Raw genomic sequence first — 20,543 nt, forward strand, 5'->3', positions numbered from 1 at the left:
TGGTCTGAAGTTGTTGAACTCAATGTTAAGTGCAGAAGGCTGTGAAGTGTCTGGTTGGAAGATGGGGTGCTGTTTCTCCAGTTTGCATTGGGCTTCACTGGAAGCAGGCCAAAGACAGACATGTGGGCATGAAAGCAGGATGGTGTGTTGATTTGCAGGCCACTGGAAGGTCTGGGTCATGTCTGCGGAAAGACCGAAGGTGTTCCACAAAGTGGAAGCAGTGAATGCAGTCGACCAAATTGAAGGAGATGCAAGGGAAGCGCTGCTTCACTCAAAAGGAGTGTTTGGGCCCTTGGACGATGAGGAGGGCGGAGGTAAAGGGGCAAGTGTTGCACCTGCTGCGATTGCATGGGAAGGCATGGTGGGAAGGTGATGAGGTGTTGGGTATGATGGAGGAGTGGACCAAGTGGTCCCGGAGGGACCAATCCCTATGGAATGCTGATGTGGGGGTGAGGGGACAATGTGTTTGGTCGTGGCATCATGCTGGAGTTGGTGGAAATAGAGGAGGATGATCCTTTGAATGCGGAGGCTGGTGGGGTAAAAAGTGAGGACAAGGGGGACCCTTTGTCTAAATGAACATGGTTCAGTCCTGGGTATGATTAACAGTAGCAGTGAGAGAAGAATCAAACCCCTGTAGTCTCATGTGAACCCGATGGTGTGTCTGCAAGTTAGAAAATCGATTAAATCCCTTCTCACACACGGAGCAGATAAATGGCCTCTCCTCAGTGTGAACTCGCTGGTGTGTCAGAAGCTCGGATGAACGAATGAATCCCTTCCTACACACAGAGCAGGTGAATGGATGCTCCCCAGTGTGAATGCGCTGGTGTGTTAACAAGTGCGATAAGTGAGTGAATCTCTTCCCACAAACAGAGCAGGTGAATGGCCTCTCCCCAGTGTGAACACGTTGGTGTGCGATCAGGTGCGGTGACTGCCTGAAGCCCTTCCCACAGTGAGTACAGCTGAAGGGTCTCTCATCAGTGTGAACTCGCTGATGTGTCTGGAGGATGGAAGACTGAGCAAATCCCTTCCCACACACGGAGCAGGTGAACGGCTTCTCCCCAGTGTGGCTGCGTCGATGATTTCTCAGCTCAGATGGGTAATTGAAGCCCTTGCCACACATGGAACAGGTGAACGGCCACTCCCCAGTATGGTGGCGTTGATGCATTTCTAGTTTAGATGGGTAATTGAATCCCTTTCCACAGTTCCCACATTTCCACGGTTTATCCATGGTGTGGGTGTTCTTGTGTCTCTCCAGGTTGGACGATTAGTTAAAGCGTGGTCCACACACAGAGAACACATGTATGGTTTCTCCCTGCTGTGAATAGTGCAATATTTTTTTCAGGTAATGTAACTGGTTAAAGCCCTTTCCACAGTTAGTGCACTGGAAAATCTCACTCGAGTGTGCGCGTTGCAATGCTTTTCCAGTCACATTGATGTTTGAAATCTTTTCCCACAGATAGAACAGGCAAACGTTTTGCCTTCCATATTCAAAAGCTGATGACATTTAGGTCCTGATGAATTTAATGATGCTGTCAGATCTTGACATAATGTTTGGTTTGACTTTCTCATCTGCAAATGCTCCTCCTCTAATATTCTGCAAAAGTCATTCACAAAAGTTATCACTGTCACGACAGAATGAAAATTCAAAGTAGACAATTATAGTTTCCATGCTTTCTTTACTTTCTTCACTTGTTCGCCCAAAGCTGGAAATTCCCATCCCACACACTCTCCCTCTTCTGGTGCTGAAATCTAACACCAATGCAGTATCTAAAACATTTTTTTCCTTTGGTCAACTTTTCTCCATCCCCTGAATTTGCTGAATTTAGATGTGTTCAGTTCTACCCTCACTGGTTCTCCTTCATCTCTTCCCCTGAAGATGCTAACTTTGACTGGGTTCTGGTCTCCACTCACTGGTTTCCCTTCCCCTCACTCTCCCTACTCGCTTGAAGATGCCTACTTTGGATGGGTACAGTTCTACAATTAACTATTTGTCTGCAAAATGAGACTCATGTTCTTAACCAACTTATGTGACGCTCAGCAGTTAGAGTCAACAGGCTATTCCACTGTCCTCACCTGATGTCTCACACGTGCACTTTCCAGCAGGGTAACTGGATCTTCCTCCCAATGGCTCAATCAGTAAAGGCACTGACAGGTTTAACTGAATAACAGGAGGGACCCAGATTTAAACCTGCCTCCTTAAGTGCAATTAGGGGTGGGAAACAAGTGCCGGCATTGCCAACAATTCCCCCCATCCCATGAAAAGTAAACCTACTCTTTTAATACCCCTGTAAAAGCTGATTACAAAAAACACCACAGTAAGTATGAATACAGGAACAGGAAGAGGCCATTCAGCCGTTTCAGACTATTGGACCATTTAATTTGATCCTGGCTAATTTGTTTAATTGCAATTTCATAGCATTTAAATGATCCCTTAATATAGTAAAATGTTTTAAGATGGTTCGCAAGATCGACATCAAATAGAAACTGACACCAAGCAGTCTTCCACCTTTCAGAATGGAATCTTTTGAAAATTTGAAGGATACTGAATTTCATGTCATGAAGAAAGAGAAAATGCCGATTGGACAGCCGTACGGAGCGCCGGATGGCTCATTTCTAAGTGTTTTTGTCGCCAAAACAATGGCGAGGAAAACAACCCAGAGTGCTCCCCGCAGTAGAATACAGCCTATCTCATTCAGAAGGACCGCAGTGCGCAGGCCCCGCCGTCGGAGTCAGCCTGTCTGCGCAGAGCATGCGCACTACTGCTCAAGGAAGCTGGGCAGTGACGAGTGCAGAGTCAGGGACTTCGAGTGCGGGTTTCAGGCCCATACCAGAAACGCCAGATTTGGCGAAAGCCCGGGGATGCAGGCGTTGTTACTATTTAACCTATTATGCACAGCTACCGTTAACCCGATTGTGCAGCACCTCCCAATCCAGTTCGCCGCTTCCTGGTTTCGTCTCCTGGTTCTACCGATCCGACTCGAAACAAAGGACCCGTCCAGAATGCCCGCGTCTTTACCTGCTGAGCATGCGCACTGTGAACCTGGGCACTGAGCGAGTTGAATAGAGTGGTTTCTAGGGCGCAGGGAATTGTGGGACCTTTAGCCGCCATTAGTGAGTGACGATCGGTAAGTACTTTATTACTACCTGAGGGAAAGTTTGCCACATAAAGCGTTTCTCGCTCCATTGATGTTACCTGATGCGCTGAGTATTTCCAGCGTTTTCTCTCTTTATTTCATAGATACTGTACTCTGCAGTCCCGAAGGCTCTGTTGCCTGCCCGATTGCAGAGTTCAGGTCATCACCTTGGGATTGGAGAGGAACTTGGAGTGGGAGGGGAAGGATCCAGTTGTCGTGGGCCACATTGGTACCAACGACAGGTAGGACTAAGAAAGAGGTTCTGCTGAGGGAGTAGTAGAGAACTAGCTGAGACTGGTTTCTCTGTGACTGGGTCAGTTTATCTTTGTCTTAGGAGCAGATTAAGCCAGCCAACTTAGTATGACTTAGAACAGAGTCCTGGAAATTGGGTGATTAAAGGAGTTGGGAGAGGAAGGGAAAAAGGTGCTCCTTTGCATTTATTTTTGTTGTTTGATAACAGGAGAGGAGCGGTGACCTTAAAGAGTGAGGGGTACAAGGTCAGAGACCAAAGTGGAACCTGGAGCCAGCACATGAGGAGTGGTGGCCTTGGTAAGTAGGGCCTGGTGAGTATTTCTTCTGTCCATCCTTTGAAGTAAAAATGGGCTTTTAGTAGGTGTTTAAATATAAGAAGTCAGATCCTTCATATATATTGGGTGGCAGAGCTGGCTCGATGTGCTGAATGACCTACACCTGCTCCTATTTTCTATGTCTCTATAAGTATCAGCAGCTAGGAGCTAAATTAAAAAGCAGAACCAGAATATTAATAATCTGTGCATTACTGCCTGAGCCCTGAGCAGATGAGTGTAGGGTAAATAAGATCAGGGCTTTCAGTGGGTTTCTCAGAGATTGGAGGGGAGAAATGGGTTTGAATTCATGGAGCACTGGCACCAGTAATGGGGAAAGAAATAGCTATATCTGAATTGTGCTGGTTCCAGTTGTCCTGGCAAGTTGTATAACTATTGCTGGTAGGGGGCTTTAAACTAAATACTGGGGGTGATGGTTCATCTGAGGGGAGGTTTGGAAATCTAAAGAGAAATGGCAATGCAGGAGTGCAGGGTACCGATGCAGGTGATGGTAACCAGAGTGTGACAGGAAGGGACAGTGTACAAATTAAAAAGTGCACTAGAAAATATGGTCAGAGTAGGGGAAAAATGGCTTTAAACTAGTAGATGAGAGGAGCTTTTAGATGAAGGGAGATAGAGAGATCCAAAGGTAAAAGTTGAAACAGTTGAATAGTACGTTGGTTTGGGCAAAGACAAGCTGAGTGGGACAATAAGGGATAGAGAGCTTAATGATATTCGTGCATCAGAGAGTAAAGTCCATGCAGGAATCTTTGTTAAAAAATGAATTCACTTTATCTGAAAGCGCAGAAGATCCACAATAATATAGATGAATTAGTGTCACAAATAGAGATAAATGGTTTAAATCTAATTGCCATTACAGAGTCATGGTTACTAGGTGACCAAGATTGGGAACTAATTATCCCATGGTATATAACATTTTGAAAAGACAGGCAGAATGGAAACAGTGAAGGGTAGACCTGATAACAAAGGATTTTACAAGGACACCAGTGAGAAAGGATCATGACTCAGAGAATCAGGAAGTGGAATCAGTATGGGTCCAGATTAGGAATAGCAGGGGCCCAGAAAACGCTGGCAGGAGTAGTTTATGGTCTGCTTGCCGTAGTTATACAATTGGATAGAGCATTAATCAATAAATTATTGGACCTTGTAACAAAGGCATTGAAATAATTGTGCAGGACCTTAATCTTCATGTTGATTGGACCAATCAAATTGGCAAAGGTGGTCTGGAAGATTAGTTTGTAGAATGCTTTTGTGACAGTTTCCTGGAGCGGCAAGTTGTGCAACCAATTATGGATAAATCTATTTTAGGCTGAGTATTGAGTAATGAGGCAGGATTGTTTATTATTGTCAAAATAAAAGATCCATTGGTAAATAGTGATCATAATACAGTTGAATTCCACATTCAATTTGAAAATGACAGACTCCAATTACAAACCAGAATCTTAAACTTAAATAAAGACTTAAACATAGGTATGGGGGAGAGCTGGCTATGGTCGATTGGGAAAATAGACTTAAAGGGATGACAGTTAATTAAAGTTGGAAACATTTAAGGAAAGAATTAACAAAATTCAACAAAAATACATTGTGTTGAAAACAACAGCTACAACAGGGAGAAAGATCCATCTGGTTAAGGACAGCATTGGATTAAAAGAAGAGACTTATTATGTTGAAAAGCATGGTAATGAGTCTGAAGATTGGGACTGATTTAGAAACTGAAAATGCCATTAGCAAGTCAATAAAAAGAGAAAAATAGTATATGAGACTAAACTAGCCAAGAATGTACAAACTGAGCTTAAAGCTGTTACAAGTATATGAAAAGGAAGAAAATAGCTAAGGTAAATGTTAGTCCCTTAGAAGCAGAGACAGGAAAAATTATCATGCAGGATAAGGAAATAGCGAGGCATTACACAAATATTTTGTACCTGTCCTCACAGGTGAAGACAAAAGTTACTTGCCAGAAATAGAGGGCTAATAAGAGTGAAGAAATTAAGATAATTAATACCAGCAGAGAATAAGTATTGAAGAAACTCAAGGGATCAAAATCCAACAAATCCCTAGGACCTGATGGCCTGCATCCTATGGGTCTAAAAGAGATAGCTGCAGAAATAGTGGTTGCACTGGCTATTTGACATTCCAAAATTCCTTAGATTCTGCAATGGTTCCAGCAATTAGCAAATGTAACACTGCTATTCAAGGAAAGAGGTGGGGGGAGAAATCAGGAAAGTTCAGACCAGTCAGCCTCACATAAGCCATTGGGAAAATGCTGGAATCTCTTATTAAGGAAGTCTTAACAAGACACAGTCCTAACAATAGACAGCACCTTCCAAACCCCTGACCACTACCATCTAGAAGGACAAGGGCAGCAGATACCTGGGAACACCACCACTGTTAACTTCCAATAGTTGTTTAGAAATGGAGACCGAAACCAAGACAGACTCCTTCTGACAGAGTTTTATTGCTTGTCATAAAACTCTCCACAGGTGGAACTAGTCTCAGCCGTTCTCCCTGTTATATAACCAAAAGGGTACTTAGTTAAACAATCTAATAATTAGCTATTGAACTTCTTTAACTGTTTCCTTCCCTAACAGATTCCCCTCTTCTTAAAAAGAAAGTAACCATTAAGTTTATTAATCACAAAATAGGTAATAACAAACATCAATGTATATTTTTTCATTCAATAAATTGACCTTATTTCCCTCCTTCAAAAAAAACACACGTATAGATAGGTTCACACAAAAGCAGTATTTTTCTTTAAAAAAAAAGTCCCTCTTTGAGGATCTCTAGTAACTTCTTGGAGCTTGCTCCTTTTTTTGGTGAAGCAGTAATAATTGGTAGCTGCTTTCAATCCGTTTGATCTTGGTAATATCCTTATTCTCGAGCATCTGTTTTAAGCTTGCACTGTCTATCAGTAATCTCTTCTCTTTGACTCACTTCGTAGAATGAACGTTTTCCCAGAATGACTTATTATCCATAAGACATTCGATAGGTACCGTTCCTGAATACCCTTTTCCATTTAAAATTTCTGCCAGTGTCTTTGATCTAAAGAATGCATAACTACCACCTCAATAATGGGGAGAGTCTCCACTACTAACGTACTTTTTACAACTCTGTACCTTTTTTGATTCCCATGCCAAAGGGCAGCATTTGCCTTTTCCTCCATGAGAAATATTATAAATCCTCCCGCACTCTAAATCCATTACATAGATTTGCCTAAGATGCATCAATGAACACAAGTTCATCACCCAAAGATGGGAATTTCAAAACATAGTGCTCCATTTTAAATTTTGTCAATGTTTTGTTTACCCGAATGATTTCTTCAACCTTGGGACTGTTCATTTTAGTGCTCCATTCCAAAACGTCAAAACTGACGTCTGGCCTTGTTTGTTTGCCTAGCCAATGGAGTTGCCCAATTAGACTTCTGAGTTCCTTTTTTTTTCTGTTTCAGAAGCTGCTGTATCTTCCTGGGAGGCCGTACCACGACTAATTGCAATGGGATTGATATTCTCTAAATGGGATTGCGAATGTAAACAGATGTGTGATCTGCTCTGCCTGTTAAGGACATAAGAAATAGGAGCAGCAATAGGCCATTTGGCCCCTCAAGCCAAATGCCTGCCATTCAGTAAGATCATGGCTGATCTGCCCCAGGCCTCGAAACCTCTTTTGTGCCTGCTCCTCTTAACCCTCAACTCCCCGATATTTCAAAAACCTGTCTACCTCCTCTTTAAATGCTTTCAGTGACCTAGCCTCCACAACTCCCTGGGGTAGAGAATTCCAGGCATTCACTACCATCTGAGAGAAGAAATTCCTTTGCATCTCAATTTTAAATGAGTGCCCCCTTATTCTGTAACTATGTCCTTGAGTTTGAGATTCCCCCTGTAGTGGAAACATCTTCTCAACATCTAGCCTGTCAAGCCCCCTTGGAATCCTGTACATTTCATATAAGATCACCCTTCATTCTTCTCAACTGTAATGAATAAAGACCAAACCTGTTAGGCCGTTCATGTTAAGTCAACTATTTCATCCCAGGAATCAGCCTAGTGAATCTCTTTTGAACTGCCAAAATATAGTTTCTTAATACAGGGACCAAAACTGTATACAGTACTCCAGATGTGGCCTCACTATACAGTTGTAACAAGACACCCCTATTTTTAAGCTCCAACCCCCTAACAATACAGACCAAAATTCCATTTGCCTTCTTAATTACTTGCTACACCTGCATGCTAACCTTTTGTGTTTCATGCACAAGACCACCCAGATCCTTCTGAGCTGCACTTTTTTGGAGTCTATCTCCATTTAAATAATAGCCTGCATTTTGATTTTTCCTACCAAAGTGCATGACCTCACAATTTCCTACATTAAACTCCATCTGCCAATTTTTGCCCACTCATTCGAACTGTCTACATCTGCTTGTAAATTCCTTATGTCCTCATCACAACATGCCCTCCCACCTATTTTTGTATCATCAGCAAATTTGGATACATTACACTCTGCCCCTCCTCCAAGTCATTAACGTAGATAGTAAATAATTGAGGCCCTAGGCACTGATGCTTGTAGCACTTCACTAGTTACGTGTTTCCAACCTGAAAAAGACCCGTTAATTCCGACTCTCTTTCTCTTGTGTGTTAACCTCAATCCATGCTAATACATTACCCCCAATACCATGAGCTCCAATGTTGTGCAATAACCTTTTATGTGGCACCTTTTTGAATGCTTTCTGGAAATCCAAATACACCATTATCAACTCTGCTTGTTATATCCTCAAAGAGCTCTTGCAAATTTGTCAAACATTATTTCCCTTTCACAAAACCATGTTGACTCTGTTTGATTGCATTAAGTTTTTCTATATGCCCTGCTATTTCTTCCTTAATCATGGACTCCAGCATTTTCCCAACAAAAAATGTTAGGCTGACTGGCCTTTAGTTTCCTGCTTTTTGTCTCCTTCCCTTCTTGAACAGGGGCGTCATATTAGCAGTTTTGCAATCTGCTGGGACCCTCCCAAAATCCAGTGAGTTCTGGAATATTTCGACCAATGCCCCCATTAATTCTGCAGCCACTTCCTTTAAAACAGGTCACCAGGCTGTGGTGACTTGCCTGCCTTTAGTCCCATTAGTTTGTCAAATACTTTGTACCTCGTGATAGAGACTGTTACAAGATCTTTCCTTCCATTAGCTCCTTGCTTATTTGATATCTTTGGAATGTATATGGTGCCCTCCACCATGAAGACTGATGTAAAGTATTGCTTTAAATTTTCTGCCATTTCCCTATTCCCCTTTATCAATTCTCCAGTCGTATCCTCCAAGGGTTCCACGGTCACTTTAGCTAGTCTCTTTTTATATACCCGTAGAAACTCTTGCTTTTTGTTTTTAAATTTCTTGCCAATTTACTTTCATGATCAATTTTTTCCCTCTTTATTAACTTTTTAGTCATCTGCTGCTGGTTCCTAAAAAAAATTCCCAATCCTCTGGTCTACCATTGTTCTTTATCACTTTGTATGCCTTAGTTTTTGGTTGGATGTGCTCCTTGACTGAATATTTTTAACCACAGGTGGTTCATCCTTTCATTGAGTCCTTCTTTTTGACCAGACCAGGGTGAATTTTTGCTGAGCATTGTGAAATATCTGCTTAAGTGTCTGCCACTGCTCATCACTGACCTTCCCATTAGTCTATTTTCTCAGCCCACTTTAGACAACTCTTTCTTCACACTTCTGTAATTGCCCTTATTTAAGTTGAGGACACTGGTTTGAGACCCGAGTTGCTCGCCCTCAAACTGAATTTGAAATTCCACCATATTGCGATCACTATCCCATAAAGGATCCTAAACTGCGAGGTCTCTTATTAATCCTACCTCATTATGCATTACTAGATCTAAAATAGCCTGTTCCCAGGTAGGTTCTGCGACGTATTGCTATAAGAAACAATCCCTGATTTCTAACCCAATGTGCTTAAATGCACCAGAAGCCTGTCTTTCAATTTTAAACTCCATCCTGAGCCCATTAATGACAACTGTTTCAAATTTGCTATGACCACTCCACAATAAATCTTCTACATGCATTATAAAGATGCCTGCAAATTTTCCTGCATGGTGCAATAATACATTACCAGGCCTGCTTCTAACTGAAGAGAGGCCAACTTTAACAAAACTGACCTCACTGAGAAATACATAACTCTGGAGGCATAATTTAAACCGTATTAGCTTTCAGAAAGCCTCTTCTGCATTTGGCTCCTCTTTTGGTGGAGGGGGAAAAACTTCTCTTTGAAGTTGGTGTCCCTGCAAAAAAGCAGAATTAATATCAATGGACTTACATCCCCAGGCATTTGTAGCTAATAGAGATAAAAAGACCTTCAGCATTGCTTTCCCTGCCGTAGGTGAATCTGCACTATCCTGGTCACCAAATTTTCCTTCAAACCCTTGGGCCACTTGCCTGGCTTTAGCTATATAAATCACGTCAGGAAGCACCTTTTCTTTACATATCCATCTTTGAGACAGAACTGGTTGTCCCCTATCTGGCACCTATGTGTACACCCCAAATTCTTTCCAACTATGTAGTTCCTGCTGTTTGGCATCCATTTTTAATTTATCATCAAATTTTTTTGAAGCTAATAAGACTTCTTGATCACATGGGCCTCTGCTCCTTGTAACATTACCAATCAATGCCATTGTTAAGCAACGCCCTCTATCCTGCCTTCTATCACGCATCGGACTTTTACTGTTTGATCTCCCTTTCCCATTTATAGATGTTCTTTCTTTATGCGATCTCTTCCTAGAGGCATGTTCACACCCAGACCCACTGTCCGAACTGACACTGCGTTTTCATGCCTTCCATTTTTGTCCTTCATGTTTCCAATCCATAGACCTAACCTCCTGTCCTTTATCTTGTCCATTTAACCAGTTTTTATATTTTCCAGTGGCCTTCCCTGCTGTACCTACAAACTTCACACTCTGCCATTGACTGGCCTTTCCTGGCAAGTACGTAACTTTAGTGCCAGCATTCAGCAATTGTCCTCTGGGACAAATTGCCTCATCTTCTTCATCCGAATTACTGTCTCCAAGTTCAGATACCCTGTCAACTTCAGCTACCTGATCCTCACAATCATACAACATATGGATAGGAGAAGTACATGGTTCCTTGTCTGTTCCTGTTTATGAACTGCAAATTTGTAGTCCATGCCAACTAACCTTGATGAGTGTATCTGAATTGTCTGGTTCCCATGTTGTAAAATTACTGTTTTACCATCTTTACCTATAATCTTTCCCAAGTCTTTCCACTCAATAAGTCCTTCTCTTTTATAGTATACCATGTCTCCCTGATTGAAAATAGTTTCCGATGGACGTACATTGTGTCTTAGAGCTCGCCAAATTCTTTCTGAAACTTCGGCTTTAAGTAACTCTCTTTTACCCACATGTAGTGCATTTAAATGCTCAGAAAAGGTAGAATTATCATAGTTCTCTCCCAGGCTGGGGGGATGATCATTCAGCACTGAAGGAATTTTTCGGTTTCTACCAAAAACCAACTGATATGGACTATAAGCCCCTAACCACCTGCAGTGAAATATTGGCATGACAGCCCGTGCTAGAGCTGATGTTAATTTACATCTTGGTCTATCTGCCAATATTTTATGAAGCATCTCATATATACCTGCGTGATTCCTTTCACACGCTCCATTAATAAAGCGGCTTTCAGCTGCAGTATTCATAACTATTATATTCATATTTTCGCACATATCCCGGAACTCATCATTAGCAATCTCCCCACTATTATCAGTAAGGAATTTCGCTGCTGGTCCCAAACCAGCCCCTGTCCATTACCTGATCCATAATTATTTTCTTCTCTTTACTCTATATGATTGTCGATGAGCTAAACCTTGTCCCCAAATCGAAGAAATGTAAACCAAAAACATGTTCTTTTCTTTATCCCACATCTTTAAATCCATCACCACAACTTCATTGAAATTCCTCGCTGAAGATAGACTCGCTATCAGCCATGATGTTGTCCTTCTGTATTTCTTACATATATCGCATCCATCGCTTATCTCCTCTATATGTATAGCGTAATCTCCATTCCTTATTCCTGCATCCCTTAGCAAAATTTTTAGTCTTTGCGAAGAAGGGTGGGCATACTGCCAATGCAATGTTAACACAATTTGCTTTTTGTCTTCCAAATTCCTATCCTCTGATGCAAATAACACTTCTTTAATATTCTTAGTAGAAAAGTTAGGTTTCATAAAAGGAATACAGTAGAGTGCAGATTGCATAAATTGTAAATCCACAGGTTTTCCAAATACAATGGTCTTGTCATTTTCCATGTCCAGCTTCGTTTATACTTTCTTCATCGATGATCTGCTCAACAGTAATGGTATTTCACTCGACACTACATTCGTGCTGATGAAATGATAGACTCCAGCTATCTCACAGGGAATCATTACCCTATTTCAAGATTTTAGGCTATTATCTCCAAATCTAAAACTTGGGGAACTCTCAAGTTCTTTTACCTTATTCTATTCCTCGCAATTTAAGGAGTCTGGATACCATTTTAACCAGTCTATTCCACAGACTGTAGATTTGCATCTGCTATCTAGCACTGTACAGTTGAAGGACTCTGCCACCAAGACATTCATCACTGAGCTGAAACCTCTTGTAACTAATACAATACCCTCTCTTTGGTTAATATCTCCATCTTCTTCTGAGTCTTCTAACTCATGTTTAACTTCGAACACCTTATTATATCGTTTAGGACAGTTCATTGCACAACGGTATTTTGAATCGCATTTAAAACACCGATTGATGACACCCTGGGATTTCTGGGGTTCATTCTTTTGTCATAAATTCCTAATTCTTTTCTCCTGCCATAATTGTCAAAGCTGTTTCTGTCCCCATTGTTTCTAGTTACAACTCTCTTTTCATACTGTTGCCTACGTCCTGTTTCTAAGCGATCTCGCCATCCCGTTAACATTGTATCCTCAATTTTCTGTGTTACCACCAAATGGCTCATTTATGCCATGAATGCTGCTGGAAAGGAATGTTTTCCAAGGAATTTTTTTAGAGCTTCTAACATCTGTTATAGCAGTGTGCGTCTTTCTGCAAACATAATTTCTGTTAGAACTAGAAGCCTGTCCATATTGGATACTTTGGCACAGTCTAGTAACTTGAATGCCAGCACCGATTGGGGAATTTCTAGATGGAACTTTTGTAATCCTGCATTTAGTCGACTGAATTCCGTTATGTAATCTTCTATGGAACTTTCTTCCAACTTTCTAAATTTGTCAAAATCGGACCATGCTTTGTAAGCACTTAATAAATCATCTTTTTGATAGATCTTATCCATAAAACCTAATAATGTTTCCAAACCTTCAGCCATGCCCAAATGCTCAGGCTCCAACTCCAAAAATACTTTGCATCTTATTTAGTTTTTGAGTGGTAACAAAAGTACCAAGACCATTCCCTGTTTTTTTTTCTTTGGCAAGGATGTAACCCATGTCCACATAGTTACTTCATTCTTCCATTACTCATAGGGTTCACTCTCAGAAAACATTGGTGGGTAATCATACCCCAAAACTCTTCATTTTGATTCAGCCATTCTCCTTTTTTATTTTGAATGACTCCAAACCACTCAGGTCTTAAAGATAACTCCAAATATGATCATTTGTCTGAAGGTTGCTTAGTTTCTAATCTTAAACTTACAAGCAGCAACCATTCTCTGCTGCCACTGTTAAGGTTCAATAGTTGTTTAGAAATGAAGACCGAAACAAAGACAGCCTCCTTCAGACAGTGACTTATTGCTCGTCATGAAACTCTCCATAGACACAACTAGTCTCAGTTGCTATCTCTCTTATACAACCAAATGGCTACTTGGTTAAACAACCTATTAGTTAGCAATTGAACTTCTTTAACTGTTTCCTTCCCTAACAACCACCTGGAAATTTGACTCCAAGTCATTCACCTTCCTTCACTGTCACTTGGTCAAAATCCTGGAACTCCTTTCCTAACAGCACTGTGGGTGTACCTACACCACATTGACTGCAGTGGTTCAAGAGGGCAGCTCATCACCACCGTCTCAAGGACAACTAGGGATGGGCAATAGATGCTAGCCCAGCAAGCGAAGCCATCATCCGGTAAATTAATAATAAACTTAGAAAAGCAGAAAATGATTAGAACAAGACAACATGATTTTATGAAAGGGAATACTGTTTGACAGATTTATTCAATTTTTTGAGGATGTACTTAGTAGGGTAGATAAAGGATAACAAGTAGATGTAGTATACCAGGATTTCCAAAAGGCATTGGATAGGGCACCACACGTTAATCGGCAGGATAAGAACTCATGAAGTTGGGGGTGAAAGATTAGAATGTGCAGAGAATTGGTTAATACACAGAAAGCACAGAGTAGGGATAAATGGAACTTTTTCAAGTCTGCAGGCTGTGACTATTGGAGTGCCACAATGATCAGCACTGAGGCCCCAGCTATTTACAGCCTATATTAATGGCTTAGACAAAGATATATAGAGTAATCTATCTAAGTTCACAGATGATACAAATCTAGGTGAGAATGAAAGCCCTGAGGAAGACACAAAGAGGCTGAAAAAAGATGTACACAGGTTAAGTGAGCGGGCAACACAATTGGCAAAGGAGTATAATGGAGGGAAATGACGGGTTATGCATTTTGGTTGTGAGAATAGAAAAGCAAACTATTTTTTAAAGGCTTGAACCTTGTAAATTTTAATGTTCATAGAGACCTGGGCGTACTTGTACAAGGAATACAAAAAGTTAGCATGCAGGTGCAGCAAGTAATTGGGAAAGTGATTGGAATGTTGGATTTTACTGCAAGGGGATTGGAGTACAAAAATAAAGAAGTCTTACTACAATTGTGCAGGACTTTGTTGAGATGATACCTAGCATACTGTGTGTAATTTTGGTCTCCATATTCAAGCAAGGACACTGAAGGTTCACTAGAATGACTTCTGTGATGAGAGGTTTGCCCTATAATGAGAGGCTGAATAAATTGGGTTTATGTTCTCTGGCATTTAGAAGAATGTGAGGTGATCTCATTGAAACTTTTGAGATTGTGAAGAGGCTTGTCAGGGTTTTCCTGGCTGGGGAACCTAGAACACATGATCACAGAATTTTTACAGCGCAGAACCAGGCTATTTGGGCCATCATGTCTGCACTGGCGCTCCAAATGATCAATTCGCCGAGTGCCATTACCCCACTTTCTCTTTGCATCCCTGCATATACTTCCTTTTCAGAAAACAATATAATTTAATTTTAAATGCTTCAATTGAACCTGCCTCCACTACATCCTCAAGTACTACATTCCAGACCTTAGCCACTAGCTGTGTGAAAAAGTTTTTTCTCACCTCATCATTGCTTCTTTTGCCAATTACTTTAAAACTGCCCACTTATTCTCAATCCTTCCACGAGTGGCAACAGTTTCTCCATATCTACTCTGTCCAGCCCCCTTATTCTTTGAATACCTCTATTAAATCTCATCTCAACCTTCTCTACTCCAATGAAAGCAGCCCAACTTCTTCAATCTATCTTCATAACTGAAGTTCCTCATCCCTGAAACCATTCTCATGAATCTTTTCTTCCCTCTCTCCAATGCCTTCATAAACTTTCCTAAAGGGCAGCGCCCAGAACTGGACGCAATATTCCAGCTGAAGCCGAACTAATGTCTTATGCATGTTCAATATAACCTCCTTGCCCTTGTACTTGATAGCCCTATTAATAGAGCCCAAGACACTGTATGCTTTCTCAACCTATCCTACCACCTTCAATGACTAATGCACATATACACCCATGTCTTTACTTTATCATATCTCTTCATGTTCTTCCTACTAAAATGAATCACTTGGGATTTCTCAGTATTGAAGTTAACCTGCTACTTTTCTACCCATGCCACCAACCTGTCTGTATCTATTTGAAACTCTACACTGCCCTGGTTCACAATGCTTCCAAGGTTTCAATATGTGCCTTGTTCGTCAAGGCCTAGGTCATTAATATATGCCAGGAAGGGCAAGACTCCCAACTCTGATCCCTGGGAAACTCCACTACTAACCTTCCTCCAGTGCAAAAGCCATCCATTAACCATTCATCTCTGTTTCCTGTCACTCAGCCCATTTTGTATTCATGTTGCTCCTGTCCATTTTATTTCATGGGCTACAACTTTGCTCACAAGCCTTGTGTGGCACTCTAACACGCCTTTTGGAAGTCCATATACATCGTATCAACAGTATTACATTTATCCACCCTCTGTTACCTCTTGAAAAAACTCCAGCAAGTTTGTTAAACACAATTTTACCTTAGGAAATCCATGCTGGCTTTCCTCAATTAACATGTATTTGTCCATATGATTAGTAATGTTGTCCTAAATTATTGTTCCTAGAAATTTTCTCAACATCTAACTTAAACTTGACTGGCCTGTGGTTGCTGGACTGCCTTTACACCTTTTTTTGAACAAGGGTGTAACATTTGCAATTTCCTACTCCCCTGGCACCACCCGAGTTGAAGGAAGACTGGAAGATTATGGCCAGTCCCATCACAATTTCCACTCTCACTTCCCTTAGTATCCTTGGATGCATTTCATCCAGCCCTGGTACCTTATCAGCTTTAAATGTGCACAGCCTATCTAATAACTCCTCCTTATCAATTCTAATTATTTTCGGTGTATCAATTACCCACTCTTTCAACATTTTCTGGATAGTATTTTCTTCCTTGATAAAGATAGATACAAAGTATCTCAGTTATGTTACCTGCCACCATGCATAAATCCTCTTGTTGGTCACTAATAAGCCCTACTTCCTCCTTTTACCACCCTTTTTACTATTTTATGCCTACGGAGGAATTTGGGATTCCCTTTAATGTTAGCTGCCAGTATATTTTCATACTCCCTCTTTGCTTCCTTTATTTCCTTCTTCACTTCCTCTCTGAACCTTCTAGGTTCAGCCTGGTTCTCCATTGTATTATCCACCTGACATCTGTCATAAGCACACTTTTTCTTCTTCTTCTGAATCTCTATCTCGTTTGTCATCCAGGGAGCTCTGGATTTGTTTGCTCTACCTTTCCCCTTCATCGGAATATACTTTGATAGTACCCAAACTACCTCTTCTTTGAAAGAAGCCATTCAGGCACCACTTTTGCTGCCAACTTTTGAATCCAATTTATTTGGCCCCTATCTATTCTTACCCCATTTAAGTAGGCTTTCCTCTAGTTAATTATTCTTATGCTAGGTTGTTCTTTGTCCTTTTCCATTGTCAATCTAAAGCTTGTGATATCATGATCACTGTTACCTACATGTTCTTCTACAGACAGGATGCAAAGCCAACCATTTAGGACTGAGATGAGAAATTTCTTCATTCCAAGGGTTGTGAATGTTTGGAATTTTCTAAACCAGAGGGTTGTGGATGTGCCATAATTAAATATATTTAAGGCTGAGATGGACAGATTTCTGGTCCCTGAGGAAATGAAGGGATATGGGGAGTGGGAAAGAAAGTGGAGTTAAGGCTTAAGATCAGCCATGGTCATATTCAATGATAGGTTTGGCTCAATGGGCTGTATGGTCTTGTCCTTTTTCTTATCTTCATAGTTCAGATTTTCAGCACACTAAATATTTATCTTTTGTAGGCTTTGCTCACAGGACCCAGTCAAGAAGCACAATTAAGAGCCACTTTCTGGCAGGCTGGATTTGGTTGTGGAAGTTGGTCCTCCTAACCTCACAATTTTTTTTTCCCTTCAGGTGCTTATCCAACTTCTTTCTGAAAGACTTTGTTGCATCAGTTTGAGCTGGAGTCGATGAAGGTGAAGCTGCTGCTTCCTTTAAGACACTCCTTAAAACCTACCTCTTTGACCAAGCTTTCCATCATCTGACACAGTATCTCCTTGTGGCTCAATGTCATTTTTTGTTTCATAATGTTCCTGTGAGGTAGCTCAAGATGTTTCTTTTTGTTAAAAGCCATATGCAAAATACTCTCCTGTTCTTGCGGAGTACTTTGGAGCACAGTCGTGCTTGATAATTTCCAATATTGGATTAATATGACAAGTTCCCCTCCAAGCCACACAACATCCTGACTTGGAAATACACTGCCATTCCTTCATTGTTGCTGGGTCAAAATCCAGGAACTCCTTCCCTAATAGCACTGTGAGTGTACTTACATCATATGGTCTGTAGCGGTTCAAGAAGTTGGATCACCACCAGCCTCTCAAGGGCAATTAAGGATGGACAATAAATATTGGCCTAGCCAGTGACACCCACATCCCATAAACAAATATAAAAAATATTGAGCCTTCTTGAACCTTTGCAGTCCATGTAATGAAGATGCTCGCATTTGCTGTTAGCTAATGAGTTACAGGATTTTCACCCAGCAAGCCCCTGATGAAGAACAGTGATTATTGTTTGTGTCAACAGCCAATTTCTATTTATGTAGTGTCTTTCATGTATTGAAAGATCCAAAGGCTTTTAATTGGAGGATTATAAAGTGAATTTTGACACCAAGCCACTGAAAGAGACATTAGGACATGTAATCAAAAGCTTGGTCAGAGCACTGCATTTTAAAAGAGAGTCTTAAAGGAGGAGAAAGAGGCAGTCATTTAAGGAGGGAAGCAACAGAGGAATTTTTATACAGCGTTAGTGTAACTTCCTGACATCTGTACACAAAAAGTCTCTAGTTATAAACCCCAAGATCCCACTTACTTTATTGACTTTATTAGCCTGTCCTGTCACCTTCAAATAACCCAAGTTTTGTCCTTCTTTTTGCACCACATTTAAATTCTACCAGCCAGCTTGTTTTGCTGTTTCTCATTCTTCCTGCTAATTACTGATACATCTTGTGGCAAGTCTAAAATACTTAATGAGTATTTTGTATCTTTTTTTAAAAAAAGAATGATGATAAATACCATTAGTAGCAAAGATGGTAGAGAAAATGGATGGGTGAATATTTATATCAGAATGCACTGCAAAGTTGATTATGTACGAGTGGATAACTCTGGCCTGGATGACTTCCATCCAGGATTGCTAAGGGAATTGCGAGTGAAGATATGGATGGGCTTGCCACAATCTTCCAATCTGGGTACTAGAAGATTTGAGAATAGTAAATGTGACTTCTGTTTTTCAAGAAAGGATGTAAGGACATCCCTAATAGCCAGAGGGTGGTCAGCTTGACATCAGTGGTGAGTAAGGTTTTAGAAACAGTAATCAGGGGAAAAAAATAATAGACACTTGGGGAAGTTTGTGTTATTAAGGACACTCTATTTGACAAATCTTATTGAATTTTTTCATGAAGTAACAGAGAGATTTGATGAAGGGAATACAGTGGATGTTGTCGAAATGGATTTTTAAGTAAGTATTTGACAAAGTATCAGATAAAAGACTGGTTGTAGGTGGATTGGTGTCAGCCTAGATGAAAAATCATTTTAAGGGCAGAAAACAGCATGTTATGTTGAATGCTTGTTTCTCAAATTGGAGGATGGTAGACAGTGGTGTTCCACAAGACCCTGTGCTCAAAATACTGCCTTTAATTAGGAGATGTGGTAGACATTGAGGATGATATTATCAACTGCAACAGGGCATATAAAGGCTAATGTATTTGACAGGCAGTTGGCCAATGGAATTTAATACAGAGATGTGTGAGGTGATGCATTTTGACTGAAGGAATAGAAAGAGGCAACATAGACTAAATGGCACAGTTGTGAAAAAGTATCCTGGGGCAGAGGTACCTGAGGGTTCATGAAGATGAATCTTTGCAGGAGGGAGGTCATATCAAGAGAGTAGTTCGCAAAGCGTATGACATTTTGGATTTCAGAAATCAAGGTATTGAGTACGAAATTATTGAAGTTCAGCTGAACATTCATAAAACTCTGATTAAACTAGAGTATTGCATCCAGTTGTGATCACACTTTAGGAGTCTAGAGGAGATGCAGAGCAATTTTACCAGGATGATCCCAGGGATGAGGGAATTTAGTTGCAAGGTTACATTGGATTTATTAAACAAAGGAGACCGAGGGGAGATTTGACAGAGTTGCATGAGATTATGACACACTTAGATAAGATAGACGAAGAAAAGCTATTCTCTAAGCAGCCAGAACTAGGGGACAGAAATGTCAGGATTTGGGTAAGAAACAGGGAGAAAACGTGAAGAGGAAATACCTAGGGTAGGCCTCAGTCCCCAAGAGCCCCATGGTACCAGGCTGGGGTTAGCAGGGTCACTGGCCACCAGCTTGGACAGGACAAGGCCATGGGAATGTACAGCCATCTTGGTAATGGAACAGAGTGGGCAGGTTTTCAGGGCCCCTCTAACCAGGAGAGAAAATTATTGACTCGTTGATTTTATGCCCACTCTGCAACTGAGGTCAGAGAACTAAACCCAAACAGAGGAGAAGGAAGGAGAAAACTGGGAGTGGAGGAAAGACATTTTGTAGATGGTGTGATGGATTTGAATTTCAGCACAGAGAGGAGGGAGAGTGTGTGGGACAGGGCTTTACAACTTTGGGGGTAAGAATATTCCTTAGAAACTAGAAATGTCTTTTCTGAATTTCTATCCTACATTTGTTTGGTGAATTTGGTTAATTCCTTTTCCAGAGTATTTGAAGGGGAGGATTTGAGACCAGGAACCTCAAACCAAGCATCACATTCATGTCTTTCAGAGCCATTTGATTCATTAGTACCTGAATATCAACAGCCTTTGGATATGAAAAGAAATATGTCTGTTCTGCCTGTGGGAAAAGATTTCAAACATCAATGTGACTGGAAAAGCACTGAGACACAGACACCCAAGTGAGCGTGTTCCAGTGCACTGACTTTATCCAGCTTTAACCAGTTAAGCCAGTTAACCAGAGC

At 40.9% G+C, this 20,543-nt stretch overlaps 1 protein-coding gene and 1 long non-coding RNA gene across 3 annotated transcripts; one reads left to right on the forward strand and one right to left on the reverse strand.

The window, feature by feature from the left end:
* Positions 1-262: 262 nt before the first annotated feature.
* LOC121291074 (gastrula zinc finger protein XlCGF7.1-like) lies at positions 263-3,026 on the reverse strand. 2 transcript variants are annotated; one of them, XM_041212107.1, is made up of 2 exons: positions 2,923-3,026; positions 263-1,594 (listed from the first exon to the last, which is right to left on the reverse strand). In XM_041212107.1, exon 2 carries the CDS (start codon positions 1,226-1,228, stop codon positions 584-586), a length of 645 nt encoding a protein of 214 aa, XP_041068041.1. In that variant the 5' UTR covers positions 1,229-1,594; positions 2,923-3,026; the 3' UTR covers positions 263-583. The 2 variants fall into 2 exon arrangements, with proteins under 2 accessions (XP_041068041.1, XP_041068040.1); XM_041212106.1 differs by having other exon boundaries at positions 2,901-2,994.
* LOC121291075 lies at positions 2,991-20,302 on the forward strand. Its single transcript, XR_005945953.1, has 4 exons — positions 2,991-3,125; positions 3,595-3,683; positions 17,448-17,509; positions 20,286-20,302. It is a non-coding gene; the product is annotated as an uncharacterized LOC121291075 (long non-coding RNA).
* Positions 20,303-20,543: the final 241 nt, after the last annotated feature.

The sequence above is a fragment of the Carcharodon carcharias genome, chromosome 19 (genome assembly GCF_017639515.1).
Source record: "Carcharodon carcharias isolate sCarCar2 chromosome 19, sCarCar2.pri, whole genome shotgun sequence".
In the NCBI taxonomy this organism is placed as follows: domain Eukaryota; kingdom Metazoa; phylum Chordata; class Chondrichthyes; order Lamniformes; family Lamnidae; genus Carcharodon; species Carcharodon carcharias.